At 44.1% G+C, this 20335-nt stretch overlaps 2 protein-coding genes across 3 annotated transcripts in view; one reads left to right on the plus strand and one right to left on the minus strand.

Annotated features, from left to right (window-relative positions):
• ATAD2 (ATPase family AAA domain containing 2) overlaps positions 1 to 76 on the minus strand; it is a 30476-nt gene extending 30400 nt beyond the window's left edge. Inside the window, exon 1 of the mRNA XM_036402501.1 lies at positions 62 to 76. The gene's annotated coding sequence lies outside the window, so the exon portion shown is untranslated. The remainder of the gene's footprint in view (positions 1 to 61) is intronic.
• On the plus strand, positions 15 to 13461 carry NTAQ1 (N-terminal glutamine amidase 1). 2 transcript variants are annotated; one of them, XM_054514665.1, is made up of 6 exons: positions 15 to 251; positions 419 to 518; positions 1159 to 1209; positions 3207 to 3355; positions 3689 to 3813; positions 7127 to 8026. In XM_054514665.1, exons 1-6 carry the CDS (start codon positions 178 to 180, stop codon positions 7267 to 7269), a joined length of 642 nt encoding a protein of 213 aa, XP_054370640.1. In that variant the 5' UTR covers positions 15 to 177; the 3' UTR covers positions 7270 to 8026. The 2 variants fall into 2 exon arrangements, with proteins under 2 accessions (XP_054370640.1, XP_036258402.1); XM_036402509.2 differs by lacking the exon at positions 7127 to 8026 and adding an exon at positions 12075 to 13461 and having other exon boundaries at positions 20 to 251.
• Positions 13462 to 20335: the final 6874 nt, after the last annotated feature.

Below are 20335 nucleotides of genomic sequence, written 5' to 3' on the forward strand. Positions count from 1 at the left end.
GTCCTGTCCCGCCCGCCCGCCCGAGGGGTCCCTGCGCCTCCCGCCGTCGCCCCGGCCGTACCCGCGCAGTGCCCGCGCCCAGCCGGGATGGCCGCGGCTTCCTCGGGGACGGCCTAGCGGCTGCTCCCGCCGGGCCCAGCGCTTCCTGCGCCGCCCTCAGCCCCGCTCAGACCGGCCATGGCGCGGCCCGAGGCTGGTTATGAGGCGGCGGTGCCGCCCCGCCCCGCCTGCACCTACACCAGCTGCTACTGGTAAGGGAGACGGGGACGGGCGGGCCGGTGCCCCTCGCACCGCCGTGAGGCGCCGGGACAGCTGGGGCCACCGCGGGAATGGCGCGGCTGCGGGCTGGTCACACTCTTGGGCTCGAGAAATGAAGTTGGAGGAAAACAAAATAAATAACCGATTTTGTGTTTTGCAGCGAAGAAAATGTTTGGAAGCTTTGTGACTACATCAGGAGTCAGGATCGGTACCCTTTAGAAGAATTTTACGCTGTTTTCATATCCAATGATAAGAGGATGGTGAGTCAATGGGATATGATCAGAGACAGCTGTGGAAAGGCTCGGGCCTTCAGACCGCAGCCCAGTGTGGGTGAGAATGGTCCCGGCCCAGTGTTGGGGAGTGAGCCTTTAGCCCAGCCTGTAGGTGAGATTCAGTCCAAACCCGTCCTGTAGCTCGCTTTGGCTCAGAGGTGTGCCAGCCACACCACGTGGGCTCTTTTAATTATGCACTGCATAAATGAGACATGGTGTCCCTGTGAGCTGTGGGAGTAATTCTGTCTGTAATCTGTCAATTTAGGAGAATAGTTGTCTTTATAAAATCATAGAACCATTAATAACTGTAAGGCTGGAGAAGATCTCTAAGACTGTCAAGTCCAACTGCTAACCTGACACTACTATGTTCAGTACTAAACCATATCCTCAAGTCTTTTGGATCATTCCAGGGATGGTGATTCCATCACACTTCTTTTTAATGTGGCCCAGAATAGTATCTCCAATTTCATCCTCCTGAGAGATAAACTAGAAAAAACTTTCTTACTGCAGCACAGATGTAAGCTGAGGAAACTGATGGGTTAGCAAAAAAAACTAACCAGTTTACCTGCAATTAATCTGTATTAATCTGAAAGATTTTATTCAATTCAGGTTCATATTTAACTTTCAGATTCCACTCTGGAAGCAGAAATCTGGACATGGAGATGAGCCTGTTGTCTGGGTAAGGCATTCATTACTCTCAATAATTTTGAGTGTGTGCCTCTGTAGTTGATAGCTGCAGGATCACACATGGACATGTAACAATCTGTTCCATCTGAATATAAAGGAACACTTTCTACTCTGAGGGTGACGGAGCACTGGAGCAGGTTGCTCAGAGGGGTTGTGGAATCTCCATCCTTGGAGATTTTTAGAAGCTATCCAGACACAGTCTTGGGCAGTTGGCTTTAGGGTAGTCTCATTGAGCAACAGGTTGGACCAGATGACCTTTTAAAGTCCCTTCCAACTCCACACATTGCATAGTATTGCATTAATATTTATAATTCTTTTACAACACATTTATAAATAGCCTAAATCTAGTGCTCATTTGCACCATCCCTCATAAATTAATAGCAGGACAGTCAGTAAAACCTATAGGTGATAAGTCTTAATTACAGTAAGAATGCATAATAGATTTGTGAAAATTGTTATCTGGGTATTGAGGCTGCCAGCTCTGTAGTGTTCTAGGTAGATGACTGTACTTGTAAGGAAGTAGATGGATGAACATATTTATGCCAGAGGATAGAAGAGTGTTAGTTATGTGTGTATTCAGGTGTCAGCAGTTAAACTGACCCATAAACAGTGGCTTTGAAATGTCATTTGCTCAGTTAATGTAGTTTAGTAATTGCTGATGCAGAATTCCTTGGTATCATTATAGGGTCCTTTCAGTTATCTGGCACAGAAAAAAACTATTTCTTGTGGCAGTTTCTGTTTCTGAAATTCTGCAGAGTAATCTGCAAAGTTGTGAAGTTTTCTGATTTCTGAATCATTCACTTTCTTCCAAAATATTGGTAGCTTTACGGTGCAAAAAAAAAAAAGTTTGGTTTAAAAAGAGATCCAACTGCTACAGAGAAGACCTAAAAGGGAATAGCAGAGTCAGGAAACGCCATGGCAGAATGTGGATTTCTGCTAAAAATTCATGGATTCAAAGGTCTTTTAACTTTGATATTTTAATGGATCATAGGCTGTATAAAGTTTGTAAACTAATTTTTCTTATGCTCTCTAATAGGTTTTTCTAAATATTGTTGAATCCAGTTGTGTATGTATATTGGTCTGGTGAAGTAGATTGCCCAAATCTTTTTCATACAAATTTCTTTGTGGTTTTAATATTGAAAGTGTCAAAAGACATTGCTCAACCCTTTTTGTGAGTGGATTCAATATAAATTTAAGTAATTTGTTAAGGGCTACCTTCAATTTAATTTTGGAAAACAGCAGTGCACATACCTGACATATAATGTCAGTAATTGCAGTGTCCTCAAATCTCCTCCTGTGTTTCTTACAAGGTAAGGAGTAAAACTGCACTGAATAACCCCTTGATAAAAAAAATAGTTGCCTTGAAAAAGTGTGATGTAGATATCTTTGCCAGCTTCAAGAGCTGCTAGAGGAAATTGTCTCACTCCTGTGGTCCTCCTGATCTGAGCTGTTTGCTGGTTTTTCAGTGGTGTGCTGGTTTTTCAGGTGCTTCTGGCAGCTGAACACTCGACACTCAAATTCACAGACCGTGTTACTGCAACAGGTACAAAATCTCTTATTAGAAGAGATCACTAGGTAAATTTAATGTTAACCTATCATTTTATCTTGTGAGTTTATTTATGACTGAGTCTAATAAAAAGTGATAACCGAACAACTTTTGTGTTTTGATGTGGAACATGAGAGAGATTTTCTGTTTTCTTAGGAGTAGTGTAAACTTTAGTTTGCTGTCTTGGCTTAAATCAAAGGAGGCTGCAAAGAAATGGGGAGAAGAGCAAGGTTTCTGGAAGAGCAGATGGGCAAGATAGACATTAGGAAATCTCTCTCCTGTTGCCAGAAATGTTACAGGCTTAATATTCAAGGACAGCAAGCAGGCTTTAAAAACTGGATCTGAACTTATGCTTTTAGAAAGATCTTTTTTTTTTTTTTCATTCTCTTTGCCAATTTCTTATTAATTGCTGTTGAACTAATGGCAATTCCCCTTCTTCCCAGGACTACCATGTTATTCTACTTCATCTTTCCAGCCGGGAGCAGAACTTCATTTATGATCTTGACACAGTGTTGCCATTTCCCTGTCCTTTTGATGTGTACAGTGTGGAGGCCTTCAGGTTGGATGACAGCCTTCGGCCAGAGTTTCACAGGTGATGATGACATGAAATATAAAGATTATGGTTGTTATTTCATGAAATCAAAGTTGAAGTTCTCTTTGTGTATGCATAGTGACAGAGGTTTCTTTACTATACTTCAGTAAAATAAATGCATTGTGTTACTTTTCTAAAGCTCTTTACTTTAGTCATCAAAAGCCCTTTTCTTTCCTACTGTAGCTTCATGTTAACAACTTGGCCCAACGTTGCTGGTTTGTGTATTTAAAAACATTAGTGCTCCTTGATGAGAGGAAAGTACTCTTATTCTGAGTGATTATTGCAGTATTGTGTACATGCATCTTTTAATACAATTTTGCATTTTGTTTTTAGGAAAATCAGAATGATTCGAGCAGATTTGTACTTGAAGACATTTGCTTCAGACAGATCTCACATGAAGGATGCAAATGGGAAATGGCAGAAACCTCCTCCTCCATACCCTTGCATTGAAACTGCAGGTGAGCTCCCAGGACTCCTTCCTGCTTACAGTGCTGAATGAAGTAGTCTTGGATCTACATGGGAGATAAATATCTTCTATAACATTTGTCCAGCCAGCTTATCACTTCATATGGGAAAAAATAGGGCTATGAAGCATTTGGCACTCTCTTTTTTGAACACATAGTCTAACATGCCTTCTGGCCTTTACTGGTATCAAACATTAGTTACTAATATTCACAAACTGAGCAGAGGGTGGAGGTAAGTAATACTGTTACAGCAGGGAACTGAAGCAGACAGGCCAGATAACTGTGCTTAGGGATCACAAAATTTTTCAGTGATTTCACACAGTGATTATACCACACTCTAGCACACAGATCCCATTCTGGCAAAGTAGTGTTGGCAGGAGGAAGTTTTCACCCTGCTCAGTGTGGTGGGTTTGCCTGCATTGAAGTTTCTGTACCCGGTGAATGGACCCCAGGATATTTTAAGTCACTGGCAAGTTCTTCCTAAGCCTTAAGCCTTGTGTAAGTGATTACCTCTCTCTGCCTGGCCCAGAGGCTGACTTGCCACCTATTCTGTAGAGCTGCTTAAAGCATTCTTATCACACAGCACTTCAGCTTATTCTAATCATCTGTTTTGCAAGCTGAGTAATATTTGCCATGTGTGTGTGTTTGTACTCTCATTTTCTTCCAAGGAAAGCATGGTGACATTTTGCTTTGAAAGAGTTTGAAAGAGTTTTCATGTTACTGCTCTGCATGTTTGGTTTTGTTGATTTTTAATAATGCAGTACTGCTATGTGTTTATGTTAGAGAAGGGAGGGTCAATGAAACATAGCTCTGTCTTCAGGTCCAGATGGTTTTAAGTTGCTGGCAAATTAATTCTCAGTCTTTGCTTTGGCTTCTAAGGAAGCTTGGTGTTTCACATGAGAGTAGAAATGAATTATGGGAGTGAGCAGGAACACAGATGTAGTCTTTGTTATGAGGCTTTAGGTGTTTTCTAGACAATCCAGGTTATGAAGCACCTTGAGTTCTAGCTCTTGGTTATTATTTTCAGCAGTTTTATGCACAGGTATTGTAGAGAGTGTAGGATTCCTGAACTACAGTGAATGGTTCTCTGTTAGCTGGAGCCTTGTAGGTGCTGAGACCTTTTTTGTCTGTGGAAACCTTGTTGTTTTGATAGCTGAGAGCTAATGAAAGTGAGAAGTATGAGAAGTATAGATGAGGTCAGACCAGGAAAGCAAAAAATTCTATTCAAATCAAAAGAGTAAAAAAACCATTACTTGTGGGTAGTAGGTTACATAATGACTCAGTTGCAGATGTGTTCACGTATCTCTAGCTGGAATACATGACTCTATAGCTGCAAACCCTGTAACTCTCCCCTTGCCTGTTGTGTCTGGCTGAGCTTTACCTCACTGGTGAGCAGCAGCCACAGGTCTCAGCCAGCCTCCAGATTCTCAGTGGTGCTGGTAGATAGTGAAGGATATGTACCTCTTACTTCCTCCTATGCTTTCATTCTTTGCTCTATACTTTGCCATGCTGAATGAAATGTCTGTTAGTTATCCAGTCCAACATCTGCCCAAAAGAGGTATTCCTCAGGGCTCTGTCCAGTCTGGTCTTGAGCACCTACAGAGATGGTGATTCCACCACTTTGTGGACAGCGTTCCAATGTTTGACCACTGGTAAACAACCAATGAATAAAAAATCCTAGTATATAATCTGAATTTCAGATGTTCCCACTTGCATTTTTCATTTCTTGTCCTGTTGCCAGGCTCCTCCAAGAAGACTCTGGCTTCACTCTCCTACCTCTGATCAGGTAGATGTAGGGAGTAGTAATGTCTCCCCTTCGTTTTCTCTTTTTAAGACTGAGGAGACCCAGTTGTCTGAGCCTCTCCTTGAATAAATGTTGTCCTGCCCCAAACAACTTGATTTTCCTTTTCTGGGCCTACTCCAGTGTGTCCATATTTTGGAGGGTTTTTTTTGGGCTGAGCTCCAAATGGACACAGCACTGTGCTGATGTGCTCTGGTCTCCTGTTCAGTTGGCTGAAAGAAACTTGTTACCCTGCATCCACTGAAGGTGAAAAGTCATTCACTAGGGAGCTTCAAGGTCTGAGTCAGAACAGGACTAGATTGTCTCAGATCTAGGACGTCCAGTTCAAGTTTTGGTTCATTTAGTACCAGTTCCTCCAGCTTTACTCTTTTGTCTTCCCTTTGTATTCACTGAGATACTTTGTAATGATGTGTGCTTCAATGTGCACAGTGCTGTGAGTCTGTGAGGAGTCTGGGTCCAACTGTAATGTCTCAGCACAGTTTTATCAGGCATAAAGCTGCCTTATTTTTAACTTGATGTGAAACTGGGTGGCAGACCTTTTGTTATCATAAAAGAGCCTGGGGTATTAATGTTTGTGTCCATGCCAAATTCCATTGCAGATAACTTTTTTCTCCCTGCCGTTTCACTTTGATAGAACAGTCTGCTTTCCATGTTGATTTGTGTTTGCATAAGATTAAATTACTTATATATTTCATGTTAGAGGTGACTGCAATATAATGGCTGACAGAACTGACCCCATATTTTTTTAATACCAATTTATTTGTGAGGCACGTTTCTATCAGAGTGGGTTTGTTTTGTTTTTTGGCGTTTTTTTTGCTAGGTTTTTAGAATAACGAAATTCCTAAGCTTTTGAGAATATGCAAGGTTTTTATATTCCTTTTGTTTCTTATTTGTGTTCTTTGATGTTCGTGGCAGTTTACCCTGCCTGGATGCCAGGTGCCCACCAAAGTTGCTCAGTCACTCTCACCCACAGCTGTACAGAGGAGAGAAAATGCAATGAAAACTCGTGAGCTGAGATAAGGATGGGGAGACATCACTCACCAATTACTGTCATGGGCAAAACAGACTCGACTTAGGGAAATTAGTTCAATTTATTACCAGTCAAAATCAGAGCAGGATAATGAGGAGCAGAACAAATCCTAAAAACACCTTTCCTTCACCCCTCCCTCTTTACTAGTCTTAGCTTTATTCCCAATTCTCTACCTCCTCCCTCCCCCCTCAGTGGGGAATGGTGGTCACAGTTCATCACAGGTTGTTTCTGCCACTGCTGCTCAGGGACAGGAGTCCTTCCCTTGCTCCAGTGTGGGGTTCCTTTCATGCAGTTCTTCATGAACTTCTCCAATGTGAGTCCATCCCATGGGCTGCAGATCTTCATGAACTGCTGCAGTGTGGCTCCCTTTCCACAGGATGCAGTCCTTCAGGAGCAGGCTGCTCCTGCATGGGTCCCCCACAGGGTCACAAGTCCTTCCACCAAACCTGCTCCAGCCTGGGCTCCTCTCTCCATAGGTCTTCAGGTTCCTGCCACCAAACCTGCTCCAGCCTGGGCTCCTCTCTCCATAGGTCTGCAGGTTCCTGCCAGCAGCCTCCTCCAGCATGGGCTTCCCACAGGGGTCACAGCCTCCTTTGGGCACCCACCTGCTCCAGCCTGAGGCTCCTCTGTGTGCTGCAGGGGCACAGCTGCCTCACCATCATCTTCACCACGGGCTGCAGGGGAATACCTGCTCTGGTGCCTGGAGCACCTCCTGCCCCTTATCCTTCACTGACCTTGGTGTCTGCAGAGTTGTTTCTCCCACATATTCTCACTCCTCTCTGGCCACAATTACTTCTGTGCAATAGGTTTTTAAAATTTCTTAAAGGAAGAGGTACTACAGCAATCAATGATGGGTTCAGCCTTTGCCAGAGGTGGGTCCATCCTGGAGCTGGCTGGCACTGGCTCTGTTGGACATGGGGGAAGCTTCTAGAGGAGCCAGTCCTACAGCCCTCCCCTGCTACCAAAACCTTTTGTAGTTGAATTGAGCAATCTTGATCATTAACAAATGAAGCATTTTTCTCCTACTAGTATCTCAAAGGGAATAAATCTTAAACTGTATTTGTCCTGCTCATGGGGTTGCAAAATAAATCATCAAAAATAAGCTTACACGGAGTCATAAATTCCAGTCTATGCCTAAAAAAATTGAAGCTGGCATAAGGTGATTTTTAAAAGCATTTCTCTAAAAGACAAACAGCTGCAGTCCAACCAATAAAACAACAATAAAAAAAAACCCCCAAACCCTCTCAGACTCCTCAGTATCTCCTCAGAACTCACATGCTAAGCATTAGCCTCTTGCATCTGGCTCTTCTCTAGCTGTTTCCCAGAGTTAGGCCTCTGTGTCTTTTACTGGCATTGCTCTGGCCTCTGTTCTGCTCTGCTGCCATGGATTGCAGGAGGGGCTGGCCAGCCTAATTGGCTGCACCAGCTTTCTCACCCTGCCCTGTCCTCAAAGCTGCTCTGCTGGAATAAACATACCTGAGCTGCAGAGCATTCCCCTGGTCCCACCTGTTTGCCAGTGACCTCCTGTTGAAAAAAACAGGATATTTTGTTAAAATAATAAAAAAACAAGATTTGGTGAACAGATTCATTATTCTAGAGCTGGTGAGCCCAACCTTTGGTTTTCTTTTAAATCTTCTTTCCACAAATTAACGAGTTCTGATTCTGTTTAGTTTATGACTTAGGATGAGATCAGCCCTCCTTACTGCAAGCCTGTGCAAAATGCAGCTTGCACAGTGCATTTCAAAATTACTCCAGACAGATGGTTGTGTGGCTTATGTGCAAGTGTTAGCAGCAGCTCTAACACTGAAAAGCACTGGTTTGAATTTCAGTTCTCCCAAGGTGTTCAGTAACACACTTGCTGGATTGATTTGTAAAAGCTTTTTGTTCTTTTTATTATTAATAAAATTCCTGGTAGTCAATAATGATGAGATTTTTCTTGGTTTTAAAATTTATTTTGAAGAGCATGAATAGGACAGCTGAGGAATTCTGGAGACACTGTGTATCAAACATACATGTAACAGGAAGTCTCTCAGACAGAGACCCAGCAGATGTCTGCAGTTGCTTTCTGTATCTCCTCTCTGAAATGGCAGCAGGATCCTAGTGAAAGTGAAAAGGCACTGATAGGGATACCAGCAGCTCCTGTGCACTTCATGGGAACCTTCTGCTGCTCTCATTTGAGAATAAGACTCCAGTCTGTGTAAAGTTAGGTCCTCACTTCGTAAGCTTTTGTGGAAGTAATGAATCAGGTAAGATAGATACAATAAAGACACAACTGGCAAGAAGCATTTAAATTGCCAGAGTGGCTTGTTGAAGTTACACCACTTTCTGCAAAATATAAAGTGGTAAGTTGTGTTTTACAGCCAGGATGGTTTGCACAGTCAGTTTTATCTTAGGGGTGGAGACAGTAGCCCCCCAGCTGAGAGTGGGAAGAGTCCTTCTGACTTATCTCCCAGCTCAGACGAGGGAGGAGGATCTGAAGAGAGTTGTAAACACCTACACAAGTGTGTGAAGAGTCCAGCTTTCGTTTAGTTGCCCCCAAGGTTTTAGGCATCAGGAGAACTGATCTTGGAGGCTTTGTTCCAGACTTCCCTGCTTCCAGCAGCCCTTGGGCAGCTGTTGTTACACTGAGTTAGTCCAAGGTCTGTGAGCCAAGCTGAGGCTTGGCTTAAACGCTGCTTTCTAACTATTGTTGGCAGAAGCCACAAGTATCATGGCTAACAATGCCTGAGATAGTGAGTGGCCTTTTATTTGCTTGGGGTAAAAGTGGCAGACGTGATTTAAACAAAAATAAAGTTATGCAGGAATCCCAAAATGGGCCAGACTGGTCTCATTTGGGGGGGGTTGTGTGTAACAAAGTTTGGTCAAAGAGGAAGATGGAGCTGTAGACATTGCACAAATGCAAGCTAGTATAGCAGTCACAGCACCTGAGGGGGACTGCAAGGGTAATGTAAATCTTAAAATAATTCTGTTGCCGTTGGTCTTGTAAAAATGTTGTAGGATACATGCTCTGTGCTTTTGTGGAGAGACCATCTCCATCTTGGTTTGCCAGCTGTAGCATCCAGGTGTATCTTTTTAAAATTCTGATGTTTGTCATTCTTACCTGCTTCGGGAAGAGGACTTTGTGGTATTCTCATGCATTTTTGCCGAGCTGTTTCCTAACGCTATAAGGTCTAACACGGCATGCACGGCGTTCAGATAGGAAAGAGCAGCATAGAGGGGCTGTTATTACACGAATAAAACGGGAGAGGTCTCACTAAGGTTTTCCCTACGGACACCTCCTGTGCTGCTCCAGTGCCATCTACCGACAGGTTCTTAGGCCGTCGCTCTTCACAGGAATGGACTTGTTTGCTTTGGTAAAACAATCTGCCGCAATCCGTCCGAAGTTAGAGAAAATTTCATTTCCTGCAGGCATTGTGGCAGCAACTTCCAAGTTGCGAACAGCAGCTGTGTTTGTAACTACTGGAACAATCTCCTTTGGACTGCTTTCCCATTCACAGAACGGTTTTATGAATTATTTTAGTATGCTCAATTCACATAAAGCAGAGAATTATTTATTTATTTATTTATTTAATCTTAACATATATGAAGAATCACATTAATTTTGAAAAAGCATCTGGGAGGAAAAGAGCAGCTTGAAACTGGAAAACAGATTTAACAGTGGGTAACAGATTTAACAGATTTAACAGTGGGTAACAGCTCCAGCAAGCAAGAGCTGTTACCCACTACTAATTTGTTCTTGAGCTATGACAGCAAATTGCTGAGCTTGTGCTATTTTAAATTCCCACATAGGCAGAAATGATCCCTGTTCTGCCAGACTCACTTCAGCAGTAGGAGCATGCTTGGCTGGACATAAGGATTTTCTGTATACAGAGTTCAAACAGGTTAACAAGAAAAGATTTAGGGGCCATACCTCAGAAAGGGCGAGAGCTGGGATTAGGCAAATCACAAAGCTGTGCTTTAGTGTAGATGTGGTGCAAACAGAGGCCTTCAGGGGCTGGATTATGCCTGGCACTCCTGGGTCTGGGGTTCCTGAATATCATCTTCCTTTCCTTGCTTACACTGTCCATAATGGTAAGCCTAGTTACACAGGCAATTACACAAAGCATTTTGCAGCTGAAGCAAATTCCATCCTTTGGATTTTATAATCTATTCATTAGAGCCTCCTCTTGGTTGATTCTTTATTCTTAAATGCATACATTAATCATCCCTGGTAAAGTAAATACTTAATACAGTGGGAGAGCCGTTAACAGTAAATCTGTAAAGTAAAAGTGTAACAGTGGCTTTACCATTCTGTTCCTTAAACTCATTCTCAGCCAGTTTTCTTTAATGGTCATTTTAAAAGATTATTTGTGCACATCATTGGTAAGAAGTCAAAACAACAAGCCCTCAGATGTTTGTTATCAGAACTGAACCTCTGATCAGCATGGTTCTGAGTCAGCAAAGCTTGTACCAGGCCAACTCTGGAAAAAGGATGTATAAGGCACCTAAACCCAAAACTGCACACCAGCACTTTTCCAGTGAGCTCTCTGGGATCCATGAATGGGACAGAATGGTTTCCACCCCTCCTGCAGGAATCAGAGCAGATTAAATCCTGCCAAAGAGCAGTCATGATTACTTTTCTCTTGAAATCCTGCCAGTTAAACTTTTCCCCCTGACTTAATTCTGTCATTCAGGATTCACAAAAAGTAAGTATTTGCTTCCAGCCTAGTTTGTGCTCCTCTTCACCTGAGCATCCCTCTAGGCTGGGACTGGCTTAGGTCATCCATCTCCTCCTCTCTGCATATTCTGGCCCTGCAGTGGGCCCGTGTTCAGTGAGGAAAAAGTTCAGGGCTGGAGGGAAGATAAATGCTGTAATCTGGAAAGTAACAAACTGCAGGTTTGCCAAGGGACCAATCACTTCTGAGAGACAATGAGCAACTTGCAGTTCTGACTGCTGCTGTCAGCTCGTTCCTCCGTGCTCAGTGCAAAAAGTGACTCCACTGACTTTGGTTCAGAACTTAAATGGGTGAATAATATCTCCCTTGCTTTTGAGTCAACCCATTTGTGTGAATGCAGGAAGACTGCATTGCACTTCCCTGTGTTGGTTGTTGTTTGCACTCCAGTTCTCTAACACTACTCGACCCTTCTCAGCTGCTGTTGTAGGGAAAAATCTTACCCACACATGCTAGTTTCTAGTGACTTACTGGATGCTTACTGATCCTGTAATGTGATTATTGCCTTGGGCAGAGAGGGGAATGGGGGCAAAAGTGCCGTTTCAGAGACTGGAAATTGATGTTTCTGTACCACCATACAATTTGCAGAATCTTGCTGGAGTGAACAGAACTGTTGAAGAGGATTTTGGAATGTTTTCTTGAAAGATGTGTACCTGTGCTACAGAACCTGCATGTGGAACTCAAATATTTCCATTTTCTGGTCCTTTTTTAGATTCCAAGATGAACTTGGATGATTTCATCAGTATGAATCCCGAAGTGGGATGGGGCTCAGTGTTCTCCCTTTCAGACTTCGTGCATCGATTTGGCAGTCAGACTGATTACAGCTATTCCTTGGAAGGACAGTAAAGTGAGCAAAGTTCCTCTGGTTCTGGGTGGATATGTTTTGTTTTGCTGCTCTTACATTGTATTTATGGTTTACATTTCTGTACATGCAATAGGTATTTGGAAAAATAGAACACCCAGACAAAAATATCATGAACTGAATAAAAACCTTTATTTTAATTATGTAAGAATGCACTTAGTTTTTAATGTCAAATCAAAGGCAGACAAGCCTAAGCAATAAGCATATTGCTTTTCCAGCTACTGTGCCGAAACTGAAAAGAGCTGCAAAAAAAGCTTTTGGAAAAATATGTGCATAAAATACTGAATATTGTAGCCTAAATTGCTACATGTTGTCACATTTTAAAAGTGAGATATGGTTTTCTTCATGTTGTGATTGCTGTCAGTTATAGACAGTGCAGCTCAGTTTCCTCACTAGCTTTACTGATTAGTCCATGTTTAGTAGAAGTGTAAAGGGAAAATTGATTTAGTAGTTCAGTTGTGAACTCCCATGCACTATGTAAAACCAGGTAAATATCCAGGTTTCTGTGCTGTGCCAGAGGAGAATTAAATCCTTCCATTTCAGTGAAATGTTCTAGTGCTGACAGTTCCTGGAAGATGCAGTTGCTATTTTTTGCTTGTCCTGCTGGCTGTGCATTCTCACCTGCTCCCATCTTCTTGCATTTGGTGTTTGTTTGGCCTTGTGGTAATTCAGGGTAATTCTGACAGAAAGAAGGAAGTTTTGTTGAGGGTTTTTTTTTTTTTTGCTTCTTGGTTCCTTGAGCTGGCCTGCCTTGAGGTCAGACAGCTGCTCCTGCTGGTGTAAGGAAATCAGCAGGGCCATATGGCTGGGGGGAAGGGAGTGAGAAAGCCTCCCTGTTCAGGGCTGTCTGCTGCTGAATATCCTCAGAGGTGATACCAAGCTGCATCCCTGCAGGCATCCCAGGAAACCCATCGTGCTGACTGAGGGTTTCTCACACTTCTTAGAAGAGTGCACTAAACATGGAATTGCAGAAACAGGCTAAAATGAGGTCTTTAATTCTCAGCTTTGGACCTATTCTACTTTATACTCTAGCACATCACAGACTCACAGGTAAAGAATACTGGTTAGAAGGGTCAGGCAGTCCCTGGTCCAATCTCCTGTTCAGATCAGCTCAGACCAGGTTGCAGGGCTTTAGCCAGTCAGGCCTTGAAAACCTACTGGGATTGAGACTACAGTAAACATTTGTGATATATTTCATTCCTGTGAAGAAAAGCACAATAAAGATTTTAAGTATTAAGGGGTCATTTTATTTGTAAGTAAAGAAAAATATCAAAACTTGTAAGAATCTTGTATGCATTACCTAGGTTTATTGTTACATACATAGTGTATTACACGGGCTAGTTAGGAGGCCAGTTGTTGTGACACTCTCCTCTGGAGTGGGATAGTTCATCTGCAGTTTCTGTCACTCTGAATCAGCATCACCAGAAGAAACTGAGATGAAACTTGGGATTCCTGATAAACTGGTGCATGAACCCTCCTGAGTGGGAACAGCTGGATTTATATATACTCCTTTGTAAAAGGTCTGATGTATCCATGTTTGGATGAAATGGCAGCTCTTGATGCTGATGTAGCAGGCACACTGGGGGAATGCAGATGATGGTGCTGACTGGTTCTGAGTGATGCTAAGGCTGGTTGTGCCACTGCAGAGCAGCAGCAGTTTGCCTGCTCAGCTCCCTGTAGCTGCCGGTGCACTGGGTTAGACACAGCAGAGGTGAGAATGCCAAGATCCTCGTTTCAGATGAACAGGTTGTGTTAAGCACTTCTTTCCCTTCAAGTGGTTGAGTCTCATAGACACAGAGTTCCTGTGCATTGCTCAACAGGCCCTTTAAGTTGTTACAGAACATGAGGTTCTCATCCCTCCCTACTTGAGTGTGTCATTTGATTTAACCTCAGCTGGTTTCCGGTGCATGAAATCTGTGACACGCTCCCTTTAGTGGGGGTCAAGACACAAGAGCCTGCCTGGTTTAATCTAGTTTCAGCATCAAGGCTGTAAAGAAGAACAGTCACAACCATTATTCAGACTATGCAAGTTTTAAAAAAACCAGTGTGAAGAGATAGTCCTTTTTCTCTGTAATCATTCTGAACAGGTGCTTAATTTTACATGTAGCAGGCTGGGTGTGTGTGATTATAGCTTTTCTATAATTAACCATGGCTCTTGTAAAAAGTTGTCATTCCAGAGGGATCAGTAGAAGCCAGAGAATTATTTAATTCAGTGCTGAGGATGGTGATAGTGTGGTGCTGTCTCTCTAGCCCATCAAGTCTGAGGGCATTTCATCACCTTTCAGGTGGGCATGATATCAGAAGGAAAGAATTTGGGAATATATCAAGTGCTCATTTAGAGCCCAAAATACAAAGAAAAGCTTCTCACTTCACTGTAATTATCAGAAACCAGCTCTTTTCTGGTGTTGTTTAGTCCTAGTGTCCCATCAGAGGGACTAAGTGACTTTCCTCCCCTCTTTGGTCCTTTCTCCAGGTAACCCTGACTGGAGTTAGTCAAATAGTTCTGACTATTTTGTGGAATTTGCTGTGTTTAACCTCTCCTTTCAACACATATTTGATGAATGAGGTGGCCCCACCAGTGTGGCTTCCCCACTGAACACTACAGTAAGTTGCAGACAGAAGAGCAAAGTTTGCTGAGAGCCACTTTGCCATGTACCTGCAGAAGTACAAGCAAAGACCTTCCAGTGTAAATCTGATGGCAAGGAGGCAACTTCATTGCCAGACATCACTAATTGTCAGCTCTGTGACCGGTGATGTATCTAAACAGTTCATGCCGCAGTGATAGGTTCATGTGTGGGGTACACTGTATGGCAGAGCACAGCTGCTGCTCCTCAGGTGCAGCTCCAGGCTGGCCAGTGCAGCCACCCAGCTGAGGTGGTGCTGAGGGAGGGCCTCACTCCTTGATGCAGGGGAACTGGGCTCGTGCCACTGAGAGACAGGAAATAACAGGAAAGCATTGGTGGCTGATTGTCCGGGGTGCACTGGCACAACAGGATCAGCCTGTGCTCACTTACACTCCATGCTGTCCATAGCCCTTGAGACTTTGAATCTTTACTGTGTCCAGATGCTTTCCCACTATGTCCAGGACAAAGATGTGCTGCTTATGCACTTTCAGTACAGTGATTTCCTAGTGCATCTTACCTTCCCATTCCCTTTCAGCCTTCTTTACTTTGTCCTTTTCCATAGTGATGTCTTTCTTTTATCCAGTTATTACAGTTTTTATGAGCTTAGAGCTGTAAGTGGTGGCTTTTTGAACTGGATGATCCTTGAGTAAGGCATTGCAGAAAGCAAGGGGAAAACCTCCTGCTCTCAGGTCAGTTACTCACAATCCCATGGTCTCCCAACTTCTGTATTCTGTTGATCACTGGAAATTCTCTAAGCCTTTTATTTCTAGACATCATAGGGTGAGACTCTGATAGCCTTATAATGGGGGCATATCCCATCTCCCAGGTGGTTCCTCCCATCTCCAGCAGGCTATTGCAGCAGCACAAGATGGAACACCCACATCTTTCCTGCCTTTTTCTGTTCTTTGCTGCTGCTTTTTACCTAAGAATATAGTTTATTTGATAAATAACCTCTTTTATTCAGCTGTTTGTGGCTTTTAGAAAAATAGACACTTTTTTCTGGCACGCATTTGTTTGGTCAGTGCATTTTTGCAAACTTGTATGTGACCAGGTCTGTCTTGAGAAAATCCCATTTCTTGGTTGGCCAGCAGAGAGAGCAGTCAGCCTTCAGTGGAAGTGCAGGTTGGGACACTGACAGAGGTGGTCCCCTGCACACTCAGCCCTGCCAGTAGCTGTTACAGTTAGAAATGAATCATTCTGACAGCATTGCAGAGGTGATCTGTACTTGCAAGGTTGTGGCTGAAGGCTGAGGTATTGCCCTCAACTGCCTGAGCCTGTCATGGCAGTGCAAGCCCATCCTGCACACCAGGGGCTATATGGCACCATTGTCACACCACGTGCCAGTTTGGGGGACCCAGTCAGCAGATCCCCAAATATATCTGGTCATACTTCTACCAAAACAGGCCTGTAACACCTTAGGATGTCAGATCAATTGATTAGCTGTCAGTTTATATTTAGATACCTGGGGATGCTGCAATCTGACCTGGGCTATTCAGGAAGCAAAGGGGCAATGGGGTGCATTTGTGTGAATCAAATTCCAGGATGAGAGCCTTGGGCAGGGCATTTTGACATGTGTGGCCTCCTCTCCTCCTACCCTCATTGTCCAGCCAGAGCCTCATGCATGCTCTGAAGCACCATTGCTCTCCAAGCTTCTACTGTAAAATGTCCATCTCTGCTTTTGGACATTTTACAGGTCAGGTTTTCCTTGTTACAACAACTTTGATGCAAATTTTCTCATTTTTCACATTTTTTCCCCTACCTTTTTAGGAAACAAGGATTGTAGACTAAATGACTTGAGAAAACTGTACCAGGGAGTAAGAATGAGGTGTGAAAATACCACCATGTCCCTTCAATAGTCCCAGTTACCTTGCACTGGGTGTCTTGCAGAACCATTACTGAGATACTGTCCCTGACCCAGGTGGTGGCTGTCCCCCACACCTGGCATGAGCCACAGTGCTGGAGGGGAGGACCTGCAGAGCTTCACTTCACATGTCACCCAGCAGAGCAGATGGATCCAGCTTTGGTGGGCTTGCCCTCCTATGACACTTTGGATTCTCAGGCTTGGAGAATCTCATCTCCTCTCGAGGTGAAACCTGCCCGGACATCTGTCTCTCTTCAGGTAATTACCTTCTCAGAAATTTGAGGGAGAGAATGCTGGTGATTTTCTTCTGCCTTCTGGCTTCCTCCTTATGCAGGACTTAGCCCAGCTGAGGCCAAGGTTAATGGAGCACACCCGAGGAGGGAATGTCTGGAGACATCTGCCCAGGTTTGTGTGCACTTCCCTGTGAAGCTCACCTCTTTTTCTTTATGATCATGGAGTCAGAAGTGAAGCACTCTATACAAATGCAGCCTTTCAGCCAGTTAAATGCAGCTGCAGTAGTTCTGGAAAATCTCTTCAGTTTGACCTAAGATAAACAAATATGGTTGTTTAAGTATCCTCAATGTTTCCTTATACTTACAGTAGGAAATACCTTGGATACTGAGGGCAGTTAAAACAAATCTTACTTGGTTATCTAAGGCCTCTGGCAAGTCCCTGAGTTTCTGAGCGAGCTAAGCCACTTCCTAGGCATGAGGTGTACCAAGCTTCATTTTATAGTCATAAAAATAAGCATTAAGGACCTGGGCTGTGAACTGCCACTCACAATGTCCAACTGAAGTGACATTATTCACCTGATACTTGTGACGAATGTCTGCTTCCTGCTCTGGAAGATGAGCAGGATGTTTCCAGTGAGCTGGATTCCTGACATTATATTACTTAAAAGCAGGAAATGCTCATTTTGCTTGGTTCAGCATCATACCAGCCTTCCCATGCAAGGCTATATCTGGAACCCAAACACTGCAATAAGGCAGGAATCATTATATGTTATTTTTTTTCAAACAGCCTACACAGTAAGAAGATGGTAGTTATCTCAGCCTTCCCTTCTTTTTAGTATGCAATTGTGGTGGCGTGCTTCCCCCTGTCTCAGCCTGGCTGCTGAAATGGCAGCACACCAGCTCCATGCTTGGAGCCGTCCCGAGAAAATGTTCTGCTGTGGCTTTTAACCATTAAGCTGTAAAGCTCCTGCTGCTTCCACCATTCTAACTGCTGGGGTGAAGCAAGGCTTGCCAGTCCTTGTTTACAGCAAGTGTAATCAGTTCCACTATTTATACTGTACTCATCACAGAGCACTTTGCTGTATGAAATGGTCACAGTTATATTTATACCAGTACAAAAACAAAGGCGTCACAAATCGAGGCGGCAACATTTAGAGTAATTTTTCCTTGCTGTGTGACAATGTTTCTTTGGCAATTCAAACTTCTTTCAGGCAAAAAATGGGAAGAAAATACAGCCCACTGTAAGTCAGGAGCCCACCAGCACACCATCTGCACTTGTGTTTTTGTCTTGAAGGAAATGAAGGAAATGCAACTATTTAGTCATGAAACCTCTACCAGTTGCTACCTCGGTATGAATATGCAGGGCTGCCAGCAAACTCCGTGGAGTTGTGTTAGTACAGCTAAAAGCAGAGTTCAATCTGCTTTGCCAGAAGTACTAAAAATACCTTTTAATATGCTACAGTGTGAGTCTGGCCAGAGTTGTTTTCAAATGCATTGTCCATGGAGTTCCCATAAAGTAAACAGAGATCAATATGCTCGGTCTTGAGATGCAAAATAACCAATGCTGTGGGGCCCAGCTGTTCTCCTTGCTGGTGTCACCAGCAGGGTGCTCCTCCTGCCTTGCTCCCAGCAGGAGGCTGAGATTTCCAGTGCCCTGCCTGCCATATTTGTCAGAGATCCTTTGCAGGGTAGATTGTTTACTTGTCATTCTCACTTAACTTATTTGATAATTATTAAATAGAACACCCCAGGTTAGGTGCTTTTGAGATCTGAAAGACTAAGCTAGGGACTGTTGCCATCAAGGAAGACTCACTCACATTCCCAGCCTCTCCTGCTTGCCAGCCTTTCCATGCTCTCATGGTGCATGGAGGTCAGATCCACGCACAGAGGCAAAGCTGCAGCCTCCTCTGAGCTGGTGCTGTGTGAGCAGGGGCACCCTTCCAAGACACAGAGCCTGATGGAACCTTTCTGCCAGTGTTCTCTGTGGCCCTATTGCCTTGAACTGCTGTGGACATCCAGGGCTGTGGAATGGCTCAGCCTGGTCCTGGCCACATGGGTGCAGGTCCCAGCCCTTGCCAGGGACCACGGGGTCCCCTCTGCTCACTGCCTGCAGGGGCAATGCAGACAGTGGAGGTTGCAAGACATTACTACCCTACTAATGATCACAGAATCATAGAATGGTTTGGGTTGGAAGGGACCTTAAATCATCTAATTCCTACCCCCCTGCTGTGGGAGAGACACATTCCACTAGACCAGGTTGCTCAGACCCCCATCCAACCTGGCAAAGATGCTTGCTGGGCTTACAGACATCTTCAGAAATGGGGATTATTTGTGGTCATTCAAAAAGTAAATGCCCTGGCTTAGCACGTGGAGTCCAAAACATCACATGTGGAGACTGCCCAGTGCTGAGGAGCTCTGAAGTCTGACACGTGACAGAAGTACATGTGTGGGTCCAACAGAGGTGTCACCAACTTCACTTGGTTCTCCTCTGAGCTGGAATTGTTGTGTCTCACAGTAAGGTCATCTGCCTGGCCTGCACACTGGAGGAGAGCCTGCTCCCAAACACTGTTAGAGCTGCTCCTTGCTGCTGCTTAATGCCATTGGGAGCTCCAGGGCTATGGCCCTGGCACATGGCTGGATTAGCAAGTGGAAGCTTTGTTTTGAGTTTTCTGTAATATAATACCATGCTGCTGGGGCACACAGCCTAGCTAGGGTTTCACTGCCCACTTAAGAAAATGAGGGCAAAGGGTGATTAAATATTAAGTGGGATGCAGGATCTCAGTGCATGCAGTTCATGTGGTAACCTGAGGATGGGCTGAGGTAAATGTGGATTCCTAGATGCCTGAGAGGATACTACAGCAACGCATCCTGGCCAGCAAGAGGAGCTTTGGGGTTTGTCCATCAGTCTCTAGAGCCAGCAGACCTCAGGGGAGACCGGTGTGGCCATGGAGAGACACCAAAATGAGGATCCTTGGAATACCTGTATCCTCTTCTATTTAGCTTTCCACCTCTTCTGTAAATCAAACACCATTTCTGGCAGCAGTAGACTGTCAAGCAGGTTACACTGACATCAAGCAGAAGATACTAATGAAAAAAACCAGAAAAGACATTAGTGATTAATGCAGAAACTCCCTCCCAGCCCCCCACTCCAGGATGAGCCATGTCCTAAAGCCTCTCCTTCAAGCAAAGCTACTGCTGACAAGAAGTTATTGACCTTCCTTTCCCTGCAGAGCGAGACTTCTGAAAGGCAGCTTTTACTCTGTGTGTCCATCTGCATGCACGTGCCCCTGGGCCTCCCCAGGCACACAGAGGTACAGACAGCTCCTTCCACAGCAGCTCATTTGGCAGTGGGTGCTGGCTCCTGCTAATGCTTTGGCATTAGCAATAGGCAAC

Source organism: Molothrus ater, chromosome 1, assembly GCF_012460135.2.
Source record: "Molothrus ater isolate BHLD 08-10-18 breed brown headed cowbird chromosome 1, BPBGC_Mater_1.1, whole genome shotgun sequence".
Lineage (NCBI taxonomy): Eukaryota > Metazoa > Chordata > Aves > Passeriformes > Icteridae > Molothrus > Molothrus ater.